The sequence below is a fragment of the Orcinus orca genome, chromosome 20 (assembly GCF_937001465.1).
Source record: "Orcinus orca chromosome 20, mOrcOrc1.1, whole genome shotgun sequence".
NCBI lineage: Eukaryota > Metazoa > Chordata > Mammalia > Artiodactyla > Delphinidae > Orcinus > Orcinus orca.
Window position 1 is genome coordinate 49274389 of NC_064578.1, and position 20571 is coordinate 49294959.

A 20571-nucleotide genomic window follows, 5' to 3' on the forward strand; every position below is an offset into this window, starting at 1 on the left:
GGAAGGACACTACATGATGATCAAGGGATCAATCCAAGAAGAAGATATAACAATTATAAATGTTTATGCACCCAACATAGGAGCACCTCAATACATAAGGCAAATGCTAACAACCATGAAAGGGGAAATTGACAGTAACACAATAATAGTAGGGGACTTTAACACCTCACTTACACCAATGGACAGATCATCCAAATAGAAAATAAATAAGGAGACACAAGCTTTAAAAGACACAATAGACCAGATAGATTTAATTGATATTTAGAGAACATTCCACCCAAAAGTGGCAGAATACACTTTCTTCTCAAGTGCACATGGAACAATCTCCAGGATAGATCACATCTTGGGTCACAAATCAAGCCTTGGAAAATTTAAGAAAATTGAAATCTTATCAAGCATCTTTTCCGACCACAATGCTATGAGATTGGAACACAATTACAGAAAAAAAAAACCTGTAAAAACCACAAATACATGGAGGCTAAACAGTGTGCTATTAGATAACCAAGAGGGGGCTTCCCTGGTGGCACAGTGGTTAAGAATCCACCTGCCAATGCAGGGGACATGGGTTCGAGCCCTGGTCCGGGAAGATCCCACATGCCACGGAGCAACTAAGCCCATGCGCCACAACTACTGAGCCTGCGCTCTAGAGCCTGCGAGCCACAACTACTGAAGCCCGCATGCCTAGAGCCCGTGCTCCGCAACAAGAGAAGCTACTGCAATGAGAAGCCCTCACACTACAGCGAAGAGTAGCCCCCACTCACCTCAACTAAAGAAAGCCTGCGTGCAGCAACGAAGACCCAAGGCAGCCAAAAATAAATAAATAAAAATTTAAAAAATAATAATAATAAATTGAATATATAAATAACCAAGAGATCACTGAAGAAATCAAAGAAGAAATTTAAAAAATACATGGAAACAAATGACAATGAAAACACAATGACCCAAAACCTATGGGACACAGCAAAAGTAGTTATAAGAGGGAAGTTTATAGCAATTCAATCTCACCTCAAGAAACAAGAAAAATCTCAAATAAACAATCTAACCCTACACCTAAAGCAACAAGAGAAAGAAGAACAAAGAAAACCCAAAGTCAGTAGAAGGGAAGAAACCATAAAGATCAGAGAAGAAATAAATGAAATAGAAATGAAGAAAACAATAGCAAAGATCAATAAAACTAAAAGCTGGTTCTTTGAGAAGATAAACAAAATTGATAAACCCTTAACCAGACTCATCAAGAAAAAAAGGGAGAGGACATAAATCAATAAAATTAGAAATGAAAAAGGAGGAATCACAATTGACACTGCAGAAATACAAAGGATTTTAAGAGACTACTACAAACAACTATATGCCAATAAAATGGACAACCATGAAGAAATGGACAAATTCTTGGAAAGGTACAATGTTCCAAGATTGAACCAGGAAGAATTAGAAAATATAAACAGACCTATCACAAGTAATGAAATTGAAACTGTAATTAAAAATCTTCCAACAAACAAAAGTCCAGGACCAGATGGCTTCACAGGTGAATTCTATCAAACATTTAGAGAAGAGCTAACACAGATCCTTTTTAAAATCTTCCAAAAAATTGCAAAGGGAGGAACACTCCCAAATTCATTCTACAAAGCCACTATCACCCTGATATCAAAACCAGAAAAATATATCAGAAAAAAGAAAATTATAGACCAATATCACTGATGAACATAGATGCAAAAATCCTGAACAAAATACTAGCAAACAGAATCCAACAACATGTTAAAAGGATCATACACCATGATCAAGTGGGATTTATCCCAGGGATGCAAGGATTCTTCAATATATGCAAGTCAATCAATGTGATACACCACATTAACAAATTAAGGAATAAAAACCATATGATCATCTCAATAGATACAGAAAAAGCTTTTGCCAAAATTCAACACCCATTTATGATAAAAAAAAAACTCTCCAGAAAATGGACATAGAGGGAACCTACCTCAACATAATAAAGGCCATATATGACAAACCCACAGCAAACATCATACTCAATGGTGAAAAACTTAAAGCATTTCCACTAAGATCAGGAACAAGACAAGGATGTCCACTCTTGCCACTCTTATTCAACATAGTTTTGGAAGCCCTAGCCATAGCAATCAGAGAAGAAAAAGAAATAAAAGGAATACAAATTGGAAAGAAGAAGTAAAACTGTCACTGTGTGCAGATGACATGATACTATACGTAGAAAATCCTAAAGATGCCACCAGAAAACTACTAGACCTAATCAAGGAATTTGGTAAGGTTGCAGGATACAAAATTAATGCACAGACATCTCTGGCATTCCTATACACTAAAAATCAGAAAGAGAAATTAAGGAAACAATCCCATTTACCATCGCAACAAAAAGAATAAAATACCTAGGAATTAATCTACCTAAGGAGGTGAAAGACTTGTACTCAGAAAACTATAAAACACTGGTGAAAGAAATCAAAGATGATATAAACAGATGGAGAAATATACCATGTTCTTTGATGGGAAGAATCAATATTGTGAAAATGAGTATACTACCCAAAGCAATCTACAGATTCAACGCAATTCCTATCCAACTACCAATGGCATTCTTCACAGAATTAGAAAAAAATTTTTACAATTCGTATGGAAACACAAAAGGCCCTGAATATCCAAAGAATTCCTGAGAAAGAAAAATGGAGCTGGAGGAATAAGGCTCCCTGACTTCAAGCTATACTACAAAGCTACAGTAATCAAGACAGTATGGTACTGGCACAAAAACAGAAATATAGATCAATGATACAGGATAGAAAGCCCAGAGATAAACCCACGCACATATGGTCACCTAATTTACAACAAAGGAGGCAGGAACATACAGTGGAGAAAATACAGCCTCTTCAATAAGTGGTGCTGGGAAAACTGGACAGCTACATGTAAAAGAATGAAATTAGAACACTACCTAACACCATACACAAAAATAAGCTCCAGATGGATTTTAAAGACCTAAATGTATGACATTTTGAGCTTTGGGATGTATACCCAAGGCTCAGTAACTTCTAGTTTTAAATCAGTGTCAGTGGTCAGGGGCACTTGTTAAGGTCCCTTCCAATGGGGTTTCAGAGATGTTTTCCTCTGATGACGTTTCTAGAATACCCAATCACCAGGCTCCAGTCTATGACCAAGAAGATCCTTTGAATTGGCATCTGGGAAAACTTGTTTAACCTGTCGGTGATAGGCTTTAGCATAAGACATGAAAGATTTTCAGTAGCTGGTTATACTAACATGGGATAACGAGGGATGAGCAGAAAGTTTGTGTACTGATGGACATTGGTCTACCGTTGACTGTCTCATGTGGAGTGAGTTTATGTTTTCCAAAGGGGGAACTGCAGAACAGTGAGCAAGTCTAGAGGCAAAGAAAACCAGAGTTTCAGCAAGTTTAGAGATTTTAAGTTTGAGGATCCCATTAGTTCCTTCAACCTTGCTTGATGGTGGAGAATGATGGGGACAGTGGTAATTCCAAGAGGTTTCCAAGTCTTTCATTAAGCCTTGTATGATTTTCCCAGTATAGTGGTTGCCTCGATTACTGAGATTGTGGAAGGTGCACCCCAAGTGGGAAACACATTTTCTAACCCTCTTGGGTTAGCTTAATCTGTTTGGGGGATAATTGTATTCCTTCAGTACTTCAGTTATGACCTAGGTAATGAACAGTGTCTAGAGATAGTTGTTATCTTTCATTAGAGACTTTGTGTCTCTTTTCAGCTAACTGTTGTAGCAAATAAATAGAATCGTTTATGGACGCCTCTTGGAGAACTGAGCACAGCAAGAGTTCATCTACATATGGTAAAAGAGTTGATTTCCTGGGGAACTGGAGGGTGCTTAGATCTTGGTGGAGCACTTGAGAGAAATAAGAAGGGGCCTCTGTGGACCCTTGAGACGTGAGTGTCCAAGTATATTGTTGATTGTTCAAAGTAAAGGCAAATAGATATTGGCAAACAGATTAGCGCAGGGATGCTAAAAAAAATAAGCTAAACAAAGGTCTACAGCAGTGAACCACTTTGAGTCTGGTGAAATTAGTGACAAAAGAGCGTGTGTGTTTGGAACAACTGGGAAATGGGGGATAACGATCTTGTAAACAGCTTCCCACCCATTAGGTTTTTTTGTGTTAAACGGGCTCGTACAGGAAATGACTAACCCCTGGTTGATTAGATCTTGATTGTTGGTGTGAGACCTGTATAGATTCAGGCTTTAATGAATATTGAGGCAATTTAGGAAGAGGTTTAACCACATATTTTACAGAATTTTTACAGTTCTGTGCTTTTTGTTCTCCCAGTGTCAGGACTAGAAGTACCCATAGGTTTGGGGGGCACCTCTGTTACACTAGAGGATTTTTGTTGTAATTCTTCCTCATCTATATCAAGGACAGATTATAACAGACACGAAAGATCACGTTCAAGCCATAGCCTGCAAAAGGCCCTAGATTCACTAGCCAGAACAGTACTAGACAATAAGATTTTTTTAGATTATATTTTAGCAGAAAAAAGAGGAGTATATGTAGTGGCCAATAGGTCCTGTTACGTATATTTTAATACCACATCGAAGTAAAAAACCTTCTTAGACAAAATTAGACAACTTGGCTCCCACAGGTGTCATCACAAGAACATGGATTCAATCCCTCAGGAAGGACCTTCTCATGGATCCCGTAGGGAATAAGGTCTGTATGGGAGGGATTTTGCTTAAACTCGGTATTATTGTTCTGTGCTCGCTAGGATTTATATTCCGTCTTGTCCTAACTCTGTTCTTGCTGTTTGTCTTGCATCCTTAAGCCCAAAGCCTTGTCCTCATCTTGGGATTTGTGCGTACTTGCAATCAAATGCACACCAGTTTCATTTCTCAAACCCTTGGTGGGCCTGCGCCCGTTATCAGCAGGAAGTAGCCAGCATGGTCTCGGCCCCTCTTTCCTCAAGATTGAGGAATGATCAAAAGATAGGGGAGGGGACTTCCCTGGTGGCGCAGTGGTTAAGACTCCGTGCTCCCAATGCAGGGGGGCCCGGGTTGGATCCCTGGTCAGGGAACTAGATCCCACATGCATGCCACCACTAAGAGTTTGCATGCCACAACTAAGGAGCCCACGAGCCACAACTAAGGAGCCTGCCTGCCGCAACTAAGACCCAGCACAACCAAATAAATACATAAATTGTTTTTAAAAAGATAGGGGAGACTGAAACCATGCTCCACAGGGTTAATAGAGGCTGGCGACTAACAGAAATTCTTGAGCTTGTTTTACAGAACACGAGATAAATGAACTTGCTTAAAACCCTCTGCTTGTAAAATGCCTTCACTAAGTAAGCTGGCTTTAGTTATTTTTTTCTTTTCTTTTTTCCTCTCCTTAATTGGAAGCTTCATGTACCCTAGGTAATGTATCACAAGACTCCTTAACCACCCCTATAGATAACACCTCTGATATAGGGGATGCTATAATAATGGGGGCTTAAGTTGTTTTTTAGGTAACTGGAGTCAGCTCTTGTCCAGTTCAAGCCAGCTAAGACTGGTTGGGACCACCGACCCTAAAACTAGACCTGCACAGGTGTCTGATGAATGACAATTTGACATCAGAGAGCCAAAGCCTCCACCCTCAGATTATGCTAAGCACCTCTATTTTTGAACACGCATCCCATGAAGAAGCATGTAACCCAGATAACGCCTATGCAAAGCACTGATTACCTCATCTCTTCCCTACCTACAACCACCTTCCCCCAAACCTAAGACCTTTTTTATCTCATAAATATCTCAAGCCCCTCACCTTTGGGTAGGCGGATTTGAGATTCATTCTCCCATCTCCCCATTTGTCTGCCTTGTGAATGAACTGTTGCTCTGCTGCAAACCTTGACGTATCAACGTTTGGCTCGCTGCATGTAGGGCAAACGACACTGGCTTAGTAACAAGACCAGTGGCCTCCCATCCTATTTTCTGTCTTTTTATTAGCCTGCTAATCTCAGGAAATAATCTGTTTACGAAGAGGGCAGCAAGAGCAGATTGAGTGACCTCATTTACTGAATGGAATCCAGAATGCCACCAGAAGAGAGCTTCCAAACGGGCTTTAAAATCTGCCACAGATTCCTCTTTCTTTGTTTGCATCTTTGAATAATAGACCAATCAATGTAGGCAGGGAACACCCTAGGCTCAGTTGCCACATTGGGAGATTTTTCTGGTCTATCAGAGGATCGTGTTAGAGACCGAGGATCTTAACATGTGTTTTGGGGTTTTTTTGGCCGCACTCCTGTGGCCTGTGGGATCTTAGTTCCCTGACCAGGGATCTAACCCGCACTCCCTGCATAGGAAGCGTGGAGTCTTGACCACTGGACAGCCAGGGAAGTCCCGAGACTGAGGATCTTGAATATCAACCTCAGGATGATGCCATTCTGCTTCCCACGTCTGTTTTTGGGCTTCACCAGGTCCTCCCAACACATACACAAGTTGGTAAAGATCTGGCAACCCAGGATTCTAAACGTTTCAACAAAACCTTTGGGGATTAGAAAATTCTTTAACTATGGCTCCTTAGTCTTTTTTTTAAAATAAAAAAAAATATTTATTTATTTTTTTTGACCGCATTGGGTCTTAGTTGCAGCACACAGGATCTTCGTTGCGGCATGCGGGATCTTTCGTTGTGGTGTGTGGGCTTTTTGTTGCAGCATGTGGGCTCCAGAGTTCGTGGAGGCTGTAGTTGCCGCACATGGGCTCTCCAGCTGTGGCTCGCGGGCTTAGTTGCCCCACGGCAGATGGGAGCTTAGTCCCCCACCAGGGATTGAACCCATGTCCCCTGGATTGGAAGGCGGATTCTTAAGCACTGGACCACCAGGGAAGTCCCTTGGTTTAGTCTTTGACCAAGGAGTGAAAGCTGTCTGAGGAGGATCCCCTGCAACCTCGGGCCTTTTTATTTCAAAAGGTAACTATTTAATAGTCTCCAGAGTAGAAAGGCTGTCCAGACAGGGAATGAGTAAACTGTGAACGCGAAGGCAAAGAAGGATAGAGGGGAGCAGAGTCCTGTCAGTCCTGTCATCTGTTGTCTTAGGTACCTCTGTTGCCTTTCACTTTTCATCAGCCTTCGGTAACAAGTCCTTTAATGAAGCTATTTTGGAATCTTGAAGCCTTTGGGAAGTTCACTTCAACCAATTGAAATAGGCATCCCGTTCTCTTCATTGAATTCATGAACCCTTACTTTCAAGTGCCGTTCTTAAGTGAAGGATCTTGTCTAACTGGAACCTTCCCTCGTTGTAACTCTAGGTTGTTTTCAGTCAGATTTGCCTGTTTTTATAGATATCCATAGCTTCCGGGACCATAGTTTTCAGACATAAAATAAGCAGGTGTGCTGGAAGGTGGGGCGTTTAACTCGTTAGAACTTAAGGATCCCATTAGCTAAGCCTTAGGGTTTCTCAGAGCCGAATCGACACCTAAAAGGGATGCGCCCCTGGATTGGGGATTGTATTGCATCTTACAGTGTAGCTTATTGCATGGACATTTTCTTGAGATCGGTAGGTGACCTACTGTCCATCTAACCCATTCCTTGACCAACTTATCCTAACACGATGTCTTTGGGTTTGGGGGTGAGCAGGTCTTAAGTGCTCGATCCACACCCACCAATTTTTGCGGCTTTTTGACCTCTGAGGTCCCAGTCAGCAGCAACTCTCACTGATACAAAACAAGACAAACAAACACATGCCCTTTCATATACTGGCAATAGCCCAGAGATGTTACCGCATCCTGGCCAAGGAAAGGTCCTGGGCATACCGTGAGCAACTCCCAACATGGAACTGGGGACTGGGGAAAGGATTGAACCAGCAGACCCCAAGGAATGGGAACTGCAGGCATCTTCCAGACAAATGGGAAACTGTAGCCGTCACCAGCAGTTCCCGACATGGAACTAGTGATTCCAGACAAATGGGAAACTAACTGGAAAGCCAAGTGGATCAGGAGCTTGACGCAAACAGAACAGAACTCAGAACCGAGAGAAGCTCACCCGAGGCCCTCGGAAATGCTGACAAAGACAGTGAGCTCAAAGGATTCACGGGGTACTACACCTGTGTTTCTTGCTGTCCCCAAAGCCGTCGGAAGTCTCCTTTGGTCCCGCTGCTGCCACCAAACCTGTTAAATAACGAGGATTCAACTGAGTAAATTTAAAGATCAAATTGGCTTTATTCAATGATTCATGAATCGGGCTGTGTCCCATCTAGCAATAGAAAGGAGCTCCACTGAGCTGTAGAAAAGAAAAGGTTGTTAAAGGCAAAAAGAGGGTGGAAAAAAGGACCTTCTTAGCGAAGAATTCATTGTTTGAATTCATCCTCCGAAGGGGATGGAAGGGCTTATTGGATGAATTACCTCACTAGTGCTGACCAGGCGATTCTAGGTTGAATGGTTAAAGGTTACATTCCGGTGGGGTTGAAACTACAATTAGGTCTGTTATTAAATCTCGTTTTGCTGACCTGGGGGTTAGCACAACTGACTCCATTTGGGACCTGTTGTCTTCTTTGTATCAGGGTTGATGAAATATTTCTAGAAAGGGATAGTGGTGACAGTTGCACAATATTGTGACTATACCTAATGTCGCTGAATTATATATACACTTTAAAAGGGTTAAAATTGTAAAATTTATGTTACGTATATTTTACCACAGTAATTTATTATTAAATAATAATAATTTAATCATTAATAATAACTCTAATTTTAATTATTATTAAATAATATCCATAATAAATAATAATTATAGTTTATTATTATTAAATGATAAATACTAAGAACAAGTGAAAAAAAATACAGAATTTGCAAAAGAGGAACGAGGAGGAAGGTCACGTAAAGCCGCTGTAAGGGCTTTGGCTTCTACACTGCCCAAGCAGATAATCTGTAGGTCAGGTTCTTCAGACAAACTGTGCATTGACAAAACCCTCTAGTGACAGATCGCTATTATCAGCTCTGGCCCCCAGCAGCATCTAGGTTGAGTTCAGTGACCCAAACGGTGGTCATCTGTGGGCACCCTTTGCCCAGCTCTGTGGGCTGAGGGGAGACTGGACGTACACCTGCTCTGCAGGGATTCAGGACAGACATTAAGCCCAATTGTGGCCCAATTAGATAGGGGCGGTGCTAGGACCGATGGGCGAGGCTACTGGTTAAAATAAAACCCCCCAATGGGCGTGGCTAGAGTGAGGGGCGGGGCGGAATTCTTGACTAGCAGTGTGGGCGGGGCTAAGGCGGAGTAGTCAGGCCAGGCTTGAAATAGCTGCTCCCAAAGAAAGCCTCGTTGGCCCTAGGTTGGATGACTTGTTATCTGGGGTCGTGATGGAGTCGGATTGGGATGTGCTGAGAGTGCGGGGAGGGTTACCGCCACGTGCCTGCTGCTGTGGGCGGCTTGGGGGGCGAGCTACACAGTCTATGTTTACCTGCTGCCCAGGCACGCCGGGGCAAACCCTGGCTCCCGGCGCACAGAGCCTGGGCAGGTGAGGAAGGAGGGCTGCGAGCCAGGCAGGTAGGGGTGGGGACAGCAAGAACGAGGACAGATGACAGGTGAGGGTCCCTAATCAGGGCAGAGGCCAGGGACTCCTGGAAGAAAGACAGGTGAAGGCTGGAGCAACTAGGGCAAGGGAGGCATGGAATGCATGAAATTCTCGAACCAGGAGGGGTTGGGCTTCAGTGAAGGAGGGTCCCAGAAAAGGTGCAAAAAGGGAAGAGGGACAGTGGAGGGGATGATAGGGGGCTGGATCTGGGGGTGCTTCCCTCCTGCCCTCTTTCTAGTGGTGACAGGAGCCACCAACGGCATCAGCAAGGCTTATGCACATGAGGTGAGCCAGGGCTTGGCGTGTGTGGTGGGAGAGCTTCTCCTGTCTGTTTGTCTGTTGTCAGCTAACCCTATTAGACTGAGAATTGTGTGCTTTATCTGGTTCCCTCAGACGTCCTCTCCTCCAGGAAGCCTTCCCTCTGCTCCCCAGGGTGGGGGTGGGGGTTTACACTGGGCTTCTACAGACCCTTGATGTTCTCCCATCATTGCCCTGATTTATTCATTCAAAACATATTTATATACCCCCTCCACGTGCCAGGCATCTTCTAGGTGCCAGGGGTACAGCAGTGAACAAAATAGATTAAAAAAAATCAAAAGACCTTGCCATCATGAAGCTTATGTTGAAGTGAGGGGAGACCGGTGTAAATAAGATAAACAAATGAAACGTATAGTGTATCAAATGGTTGTAAGAGTTAAGGAGAAAAATAAATGAGGAAAGGAGAACAGGGAGCCCTGGGGATGTGCACGTTCCAATTTTTATATAGGATAATTAGAAGTGTCACTGAGAAGGCAGCACTGAGCAAAGAACAGAAGGAGGTGAGGGAGGGAGTCTTGTGAATAACTGGGAGAAGGAATTTCCAGGGAGAAGAAACTGCCAGTGCAAAGGCCCTGAGGTAGGAAGCATTGCTTGTTGGAGAAGTAGGAAAGGGGCCACTGTGATTGTATCAGAATGAAAGGGAGAGGGGAACAGTAGGAGACGAGGGCAAAGATGCAATTTCAGGGCAGATCATGGGGAATCTGGTAGGTTATGGTGGAGACTTTAACATTTACTGAGTGACATGGGTTCTGAAGAGGGATGCGATACTATAGGAGGGTGAGGATGGAAGCAGGGAGATCAGCTAAAAAGCTCTTGCAAAGTCCAAGCAAGAGATCTTGATGACTTACACCAGGATGACAGCATAGAGCCATAAGAAGTACTTGGATTTTGGATTGATTTTGAAGGTAGTGCTGACAAGATTTATTAAAAAGATTGGATGTGGAGTATGACTCCAAACTTCTGACCCTGTAACCCGAAACCTTGCTAAACTCAGCTCTTCATTCTTGTAGCCTTTTTGTGGCTTTCTTGGGATTTTCTATGTAGACAGTCATGTCATCTGTGTAAGAGACAATTTTATTTCTGACTTTCCAATCTGTATACCTTTTATTTCTTTTTCTTGCTTTATTGTACTGCCCAGGAAATTAAATAGGATGTTCAGAGGAGTGGTAAGCGTGAACGTCATTGTCCCTTGTTCCTGATCTTAGGGGAAAAGCATTCAGTTTTCAACCATTAAATATAATGTTAGCCATAGGTTTTTAAAATGTACGTATGTGTGTATGTATTTATGTAACCTTTATAAGGTTAAGGACGTTCCTTTCTATACCTAGGTTGCTGAGAGTTTTTATCATGGATGGAGGTTGACTTTTGTTAAGTAACTTTTCTGTGATTGTTGAGGTGATCATACGGTTTTTCTTCTTTACTCTGTTTATAGAGTACATTACATCAATTGATCTTTCAAATGTTGAACCAACCCTGCATTCCTGCACTAAGCCCCGCTTGGTGATTATTGATTATCCTTTTTCTATATTGCTGGATTTGATTTACTAATATTTTATTGAGAATTTTTGTGTCTAAGTTTATGAGAGATATTAGTTTATAGTTTTCTTTTCTTGTAATATCTTTGTTTGGTTTTTGGTATTAGGGTAATGCTGGCCTCATAAAATAAATTACTATAAAATTTTTGACCAGAATACGTCAAAAAATGCAGCTGCTGTTACTGAGATGGAGTTGAACTGAGGGGAGGACCAAGTTTGGGGGAAACAGGAGGGAGTCTCGTTTTGGACATTCCAAGTTTGAGATACCAATTAGGTATCCAAGTTGAGAAGTTCCAGAAGTTGGAAATGCCATTCCGGAGTTCAGAGGGGAGGTTGGGGTGGAGATATAAGTGGAAGCATCATCAACATAAGGATCCCATTTAAAGTCATGAGACTAGATGAGGTGCCTGTGGTAGTGGGTGTTGATGGAGAAGGGGAGCACAGTCTGAACCACCCCAGAGTGCTCCCTGGAGCACCCAAAGTTAAGAGGTACAGAAGATGAGAAGGCACAAGAACTGAGAATGGGGGGAAAACCAGGGTTGGAAGAGAGGTCTTGGAAGCCACGGAAAAGAATGTTTCCAGGAGGAGGGGGTGCTGAATGTGTCAGTTGCTGTTGGGAGGTGCTGAGAATACAGCACTGGGTTTACCATCATGGAAGTTATCGGTGACCAGAGTGGTTTGGGTGGCGTGGCAGGGGTGGGAGACCGATTGGATTGGGTACCAGAGGGTATGGTAAGAGAGCCAGGATAAACAATCCTCTCTTAGAATGCTGAGTCAACTGCGGTGGTGTGATGAGACATGGGCCAATGCCTGAACAGAGAAAATGAGAGAGATTCTGGTAGGATTTCCTGCTGATGGGAATCATCCAGAAGAGGGAGGGGTTTTGATGAAGGGGGAAGATGGGGGAAAGCTGGAGTGATGGCCTTGAGTGGACAAGGAGGGAGGGGAGGCTAGTGCATGAATAGAAAGGCAACCCTGGTGGAAAGGGAGAGAACTTACGTCTGGATGCAAGTCAGCCGGTAGTGACGGCCACTCTGAGTCATTGCCATCTGGGGACCGGTCTGTCCCAGCACTGCCCTGTGAGCCCCAAGAGGGCAGGGCTGTGGCTGTGCTGGTCAGCCCCACCTAGCACAAGGCCAGGCACGAGCAGATTCTGGACAAATGTTTGTTGAATGAATAAATGCCCTTCACAGCATCAACCTCTCAGACGCTGGAGCTGTTGAGATGTTTGTGCCCAGCCCCCCCCCCAAAGCTGATGGATGCTCAGTCCCACATAACATGTCACCCTCAGACAGGCAGGTTGAGAGGGTCAGATATGCAGCCAAACTCCACAGATATTGGCTGACTTTGTTTCAAGCAGGAGGGCATTCAAGGCAAAAGGAGCAGCATGTGCAAAGGCCCAGAGGCAGGAAAATTCAGGTGGTGATCTTGGGACTAGATGAACTATCTGCTGTGCCTGGATTCCCATAGAGGGCCACCGGCAGGAGAGACAGCTGAAGACTCAGGCTGGAGCCAGGCCACTTGAGGCCACGGTGAGGAGTGTAGTTTTATCTCAGAGACGCTGGGGAGCCAAGGCAGGTTCTGAGTAGGGGAAGGCAGGAACAGGTTTGTATTTCAGAGAGAACCCTCTGGCTGCTGAGTGAGACTGGGTCTATCTTGGGCATGCTGTGTCCCCAGCACCGCCCAGCAAAGAGCAAGGGCTCAACAGACACATTTTGAATAAATGCATGAAGGAAGGAAGGTATAAAAATTATTGGATTCTTATGTCACTGAGAATAAAAGACAGAGTCTTTACTGGGGCATTCGAGGCTCCATGATCTGGGCTCCTGTACAACCGGCCACTTCATTCAGTGCACACTGGACTGTATGGCGTCCTCGAAGCTGCCAGCCGTTGTGCAAGGGCCTTTGCACTGGTGTTCTGTCTGGAATAGCCTTTCCCCAGAATGCATGCTCCAGGAGGGCAGACTTTCGTATTTCTCTTTTGTTCACCTCTGCATCCACAGTGCCGATAACACTGTAGCACCCTGTCAGCAAGCAGTAACTATTTGTGGCTTTCGTGAATAAATAAATGAATGCATCCCCTGCAGCTCGCCGGGAGAGGTCTGAACATCGTCCTCATCAGTCGAGACCTGAGCAAGTTGGAGCACGAGGCAAAGGCGATAGGTGAGGAGGGGAAGAGGGGAGCGGGTTAAGTTCTGGGTCAAGGGCTGGGGCTAGACGGGGGCGTGGCTGGGGGCGTGGCTGGGGCGTGATCCCGGACGAGGTCTGTAGGTGGCCGAGGCGCTTGCGGGGAGCTAGCTATCTCTGCATCTGGGGCCATCATATAGGGGCTGGGGCTGAACAGGGACGGGGGCAGAGGTCGGACCAGATTCCAGCTAAGGGCCTGGCTCCCACTGCCCTTCCCAGAGAGGCTTCATGGCAAAAGCACACGAGTCATCCAGGTGGATTTCACCGGAGGCTTGGAGATCTACGAGGCCATTGCGGCAGGACTGAAGGACCTGGAGATCGGAGTACTGAGTACGTCCCTGTGCCTGTTGGGAGGAGCGCTGCCCTCAACTGCCCCCGTGCTCACCCTAACCCGGAACTCTCTGTGGTCGCCCTCCCTTTTGCCCCTACCCCGTCTCCCTGGGACCGTTGGAGTGAAACAAATAATTTGTCCCCTCTCACTCAGTAAACAGTGTGGGCAAGCAATACGCACCTGGCTTGAGGAAACTGCTCGACTGTGAGGACTTCGCCAAGTGAGTAAAACCGAGTACTAGTCCGCGGGTGCCTCTGCCTCACACGGCTCCCTCTGTTGGAAAACCCGGCGCAGCACACTAGCTTTGTTCATTGTTTTGAGAGCTACAAATCTACGATGTCTAGGACGTGAAGGAGGTCTCTCCTTCCATGGGGCGCCCTTCTGCGGTGCCCAACGGGGACAACTGTTCAAGTTGAGTCTGCTAACTTTAAGGGGAAATGAGCCACGTGGGAAAGTCAGTGCCTCAGTTTCATATCTATAAAATGGGAATCCATATTTTTGCTGACCTCGCAGGGCTGATATGACAATGGGATAAAATGATGCACATAGCCTAAGTTGTGTGCTCCATGAATGTGGGCCATTATTATTAGACATAGACAGAATAGGAGATCAGGATGGCTTTTAGATTTTACATATTATTATTTCAAAAGTAATGCATAGGGCTTCCCTGGTGGCGCAGTGGTTCAGAGTCCGCCTGCCGATGCAGGGGACACGGGTTCGTGCCCCGGTCCGGGAAGATCCCACATGCCGCGGAGCGGCTGGGCCCGTGAGCCATGGTCCCTGAGCCTGCGCGTCCGGAGCCTGTGCTCCGCAACGGGAGAGGCCACAACAGTGAGAGGCCCCCGTGCCGAAAAAAAAAAAAAAAAAAAGTAAAAATAACTGTTTGAAGGCATCAAACTACTAAGGCAATGAGGAATTGTCGCACCAAGATTTGAGAGAAGAAAGAATCCAAGAGGGGGGAATCTGACATTTGAAGCAACATTTCCCTTCAAAGTGGATGAGCGTTTAAGAGGCAAAGCAGAGCTTTCAACATAGTGTGCGAGCTGCAACAAATAATGTAGTGCAAAGCTTTGGAAAATATCCCAGGCTTTAGGCTGGGATCCTGAAAACTATAATCCAGGAGTTAGGGTACAGTAGGTTTCATAGGAACTGAAGCCAGGTTTTAAATGATCTCGATTCCCGTCGGGATTAAGTTGATCTTATATTTTAGCGGCCCCTAGTTTAGCTGCCGGGGAGAAGCAAAACCAAACCAAACCATTTTTAGAGAAAAATGATGTAGTCCAGGGACTCGAATTAGCAATACGATTTTTTAAATATTAAATATTCAGCACTCAACAAAATACAACCAGGAATATTAGAAGAAAAATCGTGATTGAAAGCAAGAGAAATAATAGATAATGTAATGAGGTCCACATGTAACCAAGATAATGGAAATAGCATAGATTTTTTTTTAAAGAATTGTAACATACGTAACATAAAACTTGCCATTTTAACCATTTTAAAGTGTGCAACTCAGTGGCATTAAATACATTCACAGTGTTGTAAAGCCGTCACCACTATCTGTTTCCAGAACTTTTTCATCATCCCAAACAGAAACTCTGGTCCTGTTAAGCAGTATCCCGACATTCTTCCCTATTCCGCACCCCTGGTAGCATCTATCTCTCCTTTCTGTCTCTGTGACCTTGCTAATTCTAGATACCTCATACAAGTGAAATCATAGAATAGTTTTCCTTTTGTGTCTGGCTTATAGCATAATGTTTTCAATTTCATCCATGTTGTCAGCAAGTATCAGAACGTCATTCTTTTTATTTTCTTTATTTTGAAGTTATGGCAAATATACATAACTTAAATTTGGTTATTTTTAACTATATTGAAGTGTACAGTTCAGGGGTATTATGTACATTCAGATTGTTGTGAAACACCACCACCAGCCACCTCCAGGATTTTTTCAACTCTTTACCTATTAAACAGTAACGCCCACCCCCCCATTCCTTCCTACCCACAGGTCCTGGAAACCACCAATCTACTTTCCGTCTCTATGAATTTGGCTATTCTAGGTGCCTCATATAAGTGGAATCATACAATATGTGTCCTTTTGTGCCTGGTTTATTTCATTTAGCATAATATTTTCAGGGTTCATCCATGTTGTAGCATGTGTCCCAATTTTCTTCCTTTTTAAGGCTGAATAATATTCCATCATATGTGTATACCACATTTTGTTTACCTCTTCATCTGTTGATAGACACTTGGGTTGTTTCCACCTTTTGGCTGCCGTGAATAATGCTGCTATGAACTGTTGGTGTACAAATATCTGTTTGGGTACCTGCTTTTAATTCTTTCAGGCATATACCCAGAAGTGGAAATGATGATGCAAGATTGGTCTGGCTAATCTCAGGGTCCCTTGAGATTCCATATCAATTTTGGGCTGGGTTTTTCTATTTCTGCAAAAATGCTGTTAGGATTTTGATAGTGATTGCACTGACTCTATAGATCACTTTGGGTAGTACTGACATCTTAGCAATATTAAGTCTTCCAACCCATGTATATGGGATGTCTTTCCAATTTGTATCTCTTCTCTAATATCTTTCAGTAATGTTTTATAGTTTTCAGTATATGTCTTTCTTCCTTGGTTAAGTTAATTCCTAAGTGTATTTATTTTTTATTCTTTTTGATGCTATTGCAAATGGAATTGTTTTCATAACTTCACTTTTGGGTTGTTCATTGTTCATGTATAGAAATGCAACTGAGTTTTTGGTGTTGATTTTGTATCCCACTTCTTTGTGAGTTTGCTTATTAGTTTTCACTTCTTTTGTGGAATCTTTAAGATTTTCTACATGTACGATCATATCATCTGCAAACAGAGATAATTTTACTTCTTCCTTTTCAGTTTGAATACCTTTGACTTCTTTTCTTGCTTAGTTGCTCTGGCTAGAACTTCCAGTACTGTGTTGAATAGAAATGGCAAAAGCAAGAAGTGCTTTCAGTATTTCACCATTGAGTCTGATGTTAGCTGTGGGCTTTTTATATTATTATATGTATTATTTTATGTGCATTATTCATATCTTTATTATGTTGAGATAGTTTCCTTCCATTCCTAGTTTATTGAATGTTTTAATCATGAAAGGTGTTGAATTTTGTCAAATACTTTTCTGCATCAATTGAGGTGATCATGTGATTTTTTTCTTTATTCTGTTAATGTGTTGTGTTACATTAGTCAAGTTTTGTATATCAAACCATCCTTGCATTCTAGGAACAAATCCCACTTGGTCATGGTGTATAATCCTTTTAATATGCTGTTGAATTCAATTTGCTAGCATTTTGTTGAGGATTTTTGTGTCAATGTTCATGAGGGATACTGGTCTGTAGATTTCCCTTCTTGTAGTGTCTTTCACTTTGGTATCAGGGCAATGCTGGCTTCATAGAATAAGTTAAGAAGTGTTCTCTCCTCTTCAATGTTTTGGAAGAGTTTGAGAAGAATTGGCATTAGTTCTTCTTTAAATGTTTGGTAGAATTCATCAGCAAAGTCATCTGTCCAGGAATTTTCTTCCTTGGGAAATTTTTGATTATTAGTCCAATCTCCTTACTAGTTATGGGTCTATTCAGATTTTCTATTTCTTCCTGATTGAGTCATAGTAGGTTTTGTGTTTCTAGGAACTTATCTATTTCATCTAGATTATCCAATTTATAGGTGTACAGTTGTTCATAGTACTCTCTCATAATCCTTTTTATTTCTGTGGAATCAGTAGTAATGTCCCACTTTCATTTCTGATTTTAGTAATTTCAGTATTTTTTTTCTTAGCCAATCTAGGTAAATGTAAATTTGGTATGTTGTGTTTTAATTTCTATTTTCATTTGTCTCAAAGTATTTTTAAGTTTCCTTTGTGATTTCTTCTTTGACCCATTGGTGTTTGAGTTGTAGAAGCTCTTTATATATTATGGTTATTAATCCCTTATCAAATGAATGATTTGTAAATTTTCTGCCAATTTGCAAGTTGCCTTTTCACTCTGTTGATAGTATCTCTTTTTTGTGTGTGTGGTACGCGAGCCTCTCACTGCTGTGGCCTCTCCCGTTGTGGAGCACAGGCTCCGGACGCGCAGGCTCAGCGGCCATGGCTCACGGGCCCAGCTGCTCTGCGGCATGTGGGATCTTCCCGGACCGGGGCACGAACCCGTGTCCCCTGCATCGGCAGGCGGGCCCTCAACCACTGCGCCACCAGGGAAGCCTGATAGTATCTTTTAATGTGCAAAAGGTTTTAATTTTGATGAAGTACAGTTTATCTATTTTTCTTTTGCTGCTTGTGCTTTTAGTATCATCCGAGAAATCATTGCCGAATCCAATGTCATAAAGCTTTTCCTCTGTTTTCTTTCAAGAGTTTTGTCATTTTAGCTCTTACGTTTAGGACTTTGATCCATTTAGAGTTTTTTGTATATGGTGTTTTGCTTCACATACTTTGGGGCTCTGTTGTTAGGTCTGTATATCTTTATAATTGTTATATCTTCTTGCTGCGTTGAACTTTTTTTTTTAGCCTTTTTTAATAAAATAAATTTGTTTATTTTATTTATTTATTTCTGGCTGCATTGGGTTTTCATTGCTGCGCACAGGCTTTCTCTGGTTGCCGTGAGCAGGGGCTACTCTTCGTTGCAGTGTGTGGGCTTCTCACTGCGGTGGCTTCTCTTGTTGCAGAGCACGGGGTCTAGGCGCACAGGCTTCAGCAGTTGTGGCTCACGGGCTCTAGAGCGCAGGCTCAGTAGTTGTGGCGCACGGGCTAGTTGCTCCACGGGATCTTACCAGACCAGGGCTCCAATCCATATCCCCTGCATTGGCAGGTGGATTCTTCACCACTGCACCACCAGGGAAGCCCTGCCCTGAACTTTTAAGAACTAAACCTCATTCTTATTAGGGTACTGCAGATTAAAACCAGAGTGAACTACAACTACACAGCCACTAAAATGGTTAACGCTAAAAATATTGTCAGTGCCAAGTGTTGTTGGGGATGTGGAACAACTGGAATTCTTCCTTTTTTTTTTTTGGAATTTAAATATTTTTAAATTTAATTTTTATTTTATACTGGGGTGTAGTTGATTTACAATATTGTGTTAGTTTCAGGTGTACAGCAAAGTGGTTCAGCTATACATATACATATATTCATTCTTTTTCAGAGTATTTTCCCATTTAGGTTATTACAGAATATTTAGTAGAGTTCCCTGTGCTATACAGTAGGACCCTGTTGTTTATCTATTTTATATGTAGTAATGTGTATATGTTAATCCCAGCCTCCTAATTTATCCTTCCCCCCTTCCTTTCCCTTTTGGTAACCATAAGCTTGTTTTCAAAGTCTGCAAGTCTGTTTCTGGTTCATAAATAAGTTCATTTGTATCATCTTTTTAGATTCCACATGTAAGTGATATCATATGATATTTGTTTTTCTCTGTCTGACTTACTTCACTTAGTATGATAATCTCTAGGTCCATCCATGTTGCTGCAAATGGCATTATTTCATTCTTTTTTATGGTTGAGTGGTATTCCACTGTATACATGTACCACATCTTCTTTATCCATTCCTCTGTCAATGGACATTTAGGTTGTTTCCATGTCTTGGCTATCGTGAAGAGTGCTGCTATGAACATTGGGGTGCGTGTATCTTTTCGAATTGTGGTTTTCTCTGGATATATGCCCAGGAGTGGGTTGATTAGAGAAATAAAGCATGCCGCCTTCATACGATGCAAAATTATAGCAGTGAACATGAATGAACTTCTGCTACACATAACACGGAAGAATCTTATAAACATAGTGTTTAGCAGACAAAGCCAGAGATAAAAGGATACATACTCAATGATTCCACTTAAATGAAGTTCAGAACTGAACAAAACTCTTCTAGAGTGTGTTAGAGGTCAAGATGGTGGTTAACTGGGGAAGAGGCAAGCGTAATGACTGCAGGAGATGAAGAATCTGGGAAACTGTCAATACTTTCTTTATGTGGGTAGAGGCTAAAGATTTGCGTTCGTTTTTCACACTAAAGATTTATGCACTTTGGTATGTGTATGGTATACATTTATAAAAATCTTTACTGATCAAAAAATCCAAAGAGAGAAGTTTATGAAATGAAAGTGAAAATTTCCCTTCTCCCTCCAATCCTATCCCCCCAAAGTGACCCCCAATTTAAAATGTGGTAGTTTTTTTTCTCTGTGCATAGAGAAGTATGTACATGGATCTTTTATCCAGATGGCGGCAGCCTATTGTTCTGCACTTTACCTTTCACAGGTAGGCATGTATCTTGGGGATTATTCTAATCAGAATAATTAGCTGACCCATTCTTTTTACCTGGTGCGCAGTGATCCATCCATTGGCTACCCTGTGTTTATTTAGTCATCTCAGTATTGATGGGCATTCAGGGTGTTTCCTAGTATATGTGACTACAAATTGTGTTGCGATGAATATCTTTGGACATATGCAGTTCCCACATGTGTGAGTATCTTAGAAAGGAATAAATTTCCAGAGTGGAGTTGATGTGTCAAAGTTTATGTGCGTTTTAAATTCTAGTAGAAGCTACGTTTTAAAAATGTGTTCCAGGGGCTCCCCTGGTGGCGCAGTGGTTGAGAGTCTGCCTGGCGATGCAGGGGACGCGGGTTCGTGACCCCCGTCTGGGAGGATCCCACATGCCGCGGAGCGGCTGGG

The 20571-nt window shown here is 42.7% G+C and overlaps 1 protein-coding gene across 18 annotated transcripts in view; it reads left to right on the forward strand.

Moving 5' to 3' along the window:
* The first annotated feature begins 9216 nt into the window (after positions 1-9216).
* The window catches only part of LOC101273198 (very-long-chain 3-oxoacyl-CoA reductase-A-like), a 32529-nt gene continuing 21174 nt past the window's right edge, over positions 9217-20571 (forward strand). For 3 of the 18 annotated variants that reach the window (XM_049703169.1, XM_049703172.1, XM_049703173.1), the window contains exons 1-4: positions 9221-9809; positions 13465-13540; positions 13784-13894; positions 14049-14115. In XM_049703169.1, coding sequence (XP_049559126.1) covers positions 9618-9809; positions 13465-13540; positions 13784-13894; positions 14049-14115 — 446 coding nt within the window. In that variant the 5' untranslated portion in view covers positions 9221-9617. The other 15 variants (XM_049703170.1, XM_049703171.1, XR_007474241.1 and 12 more) reach the window with 12 other exon arrangements.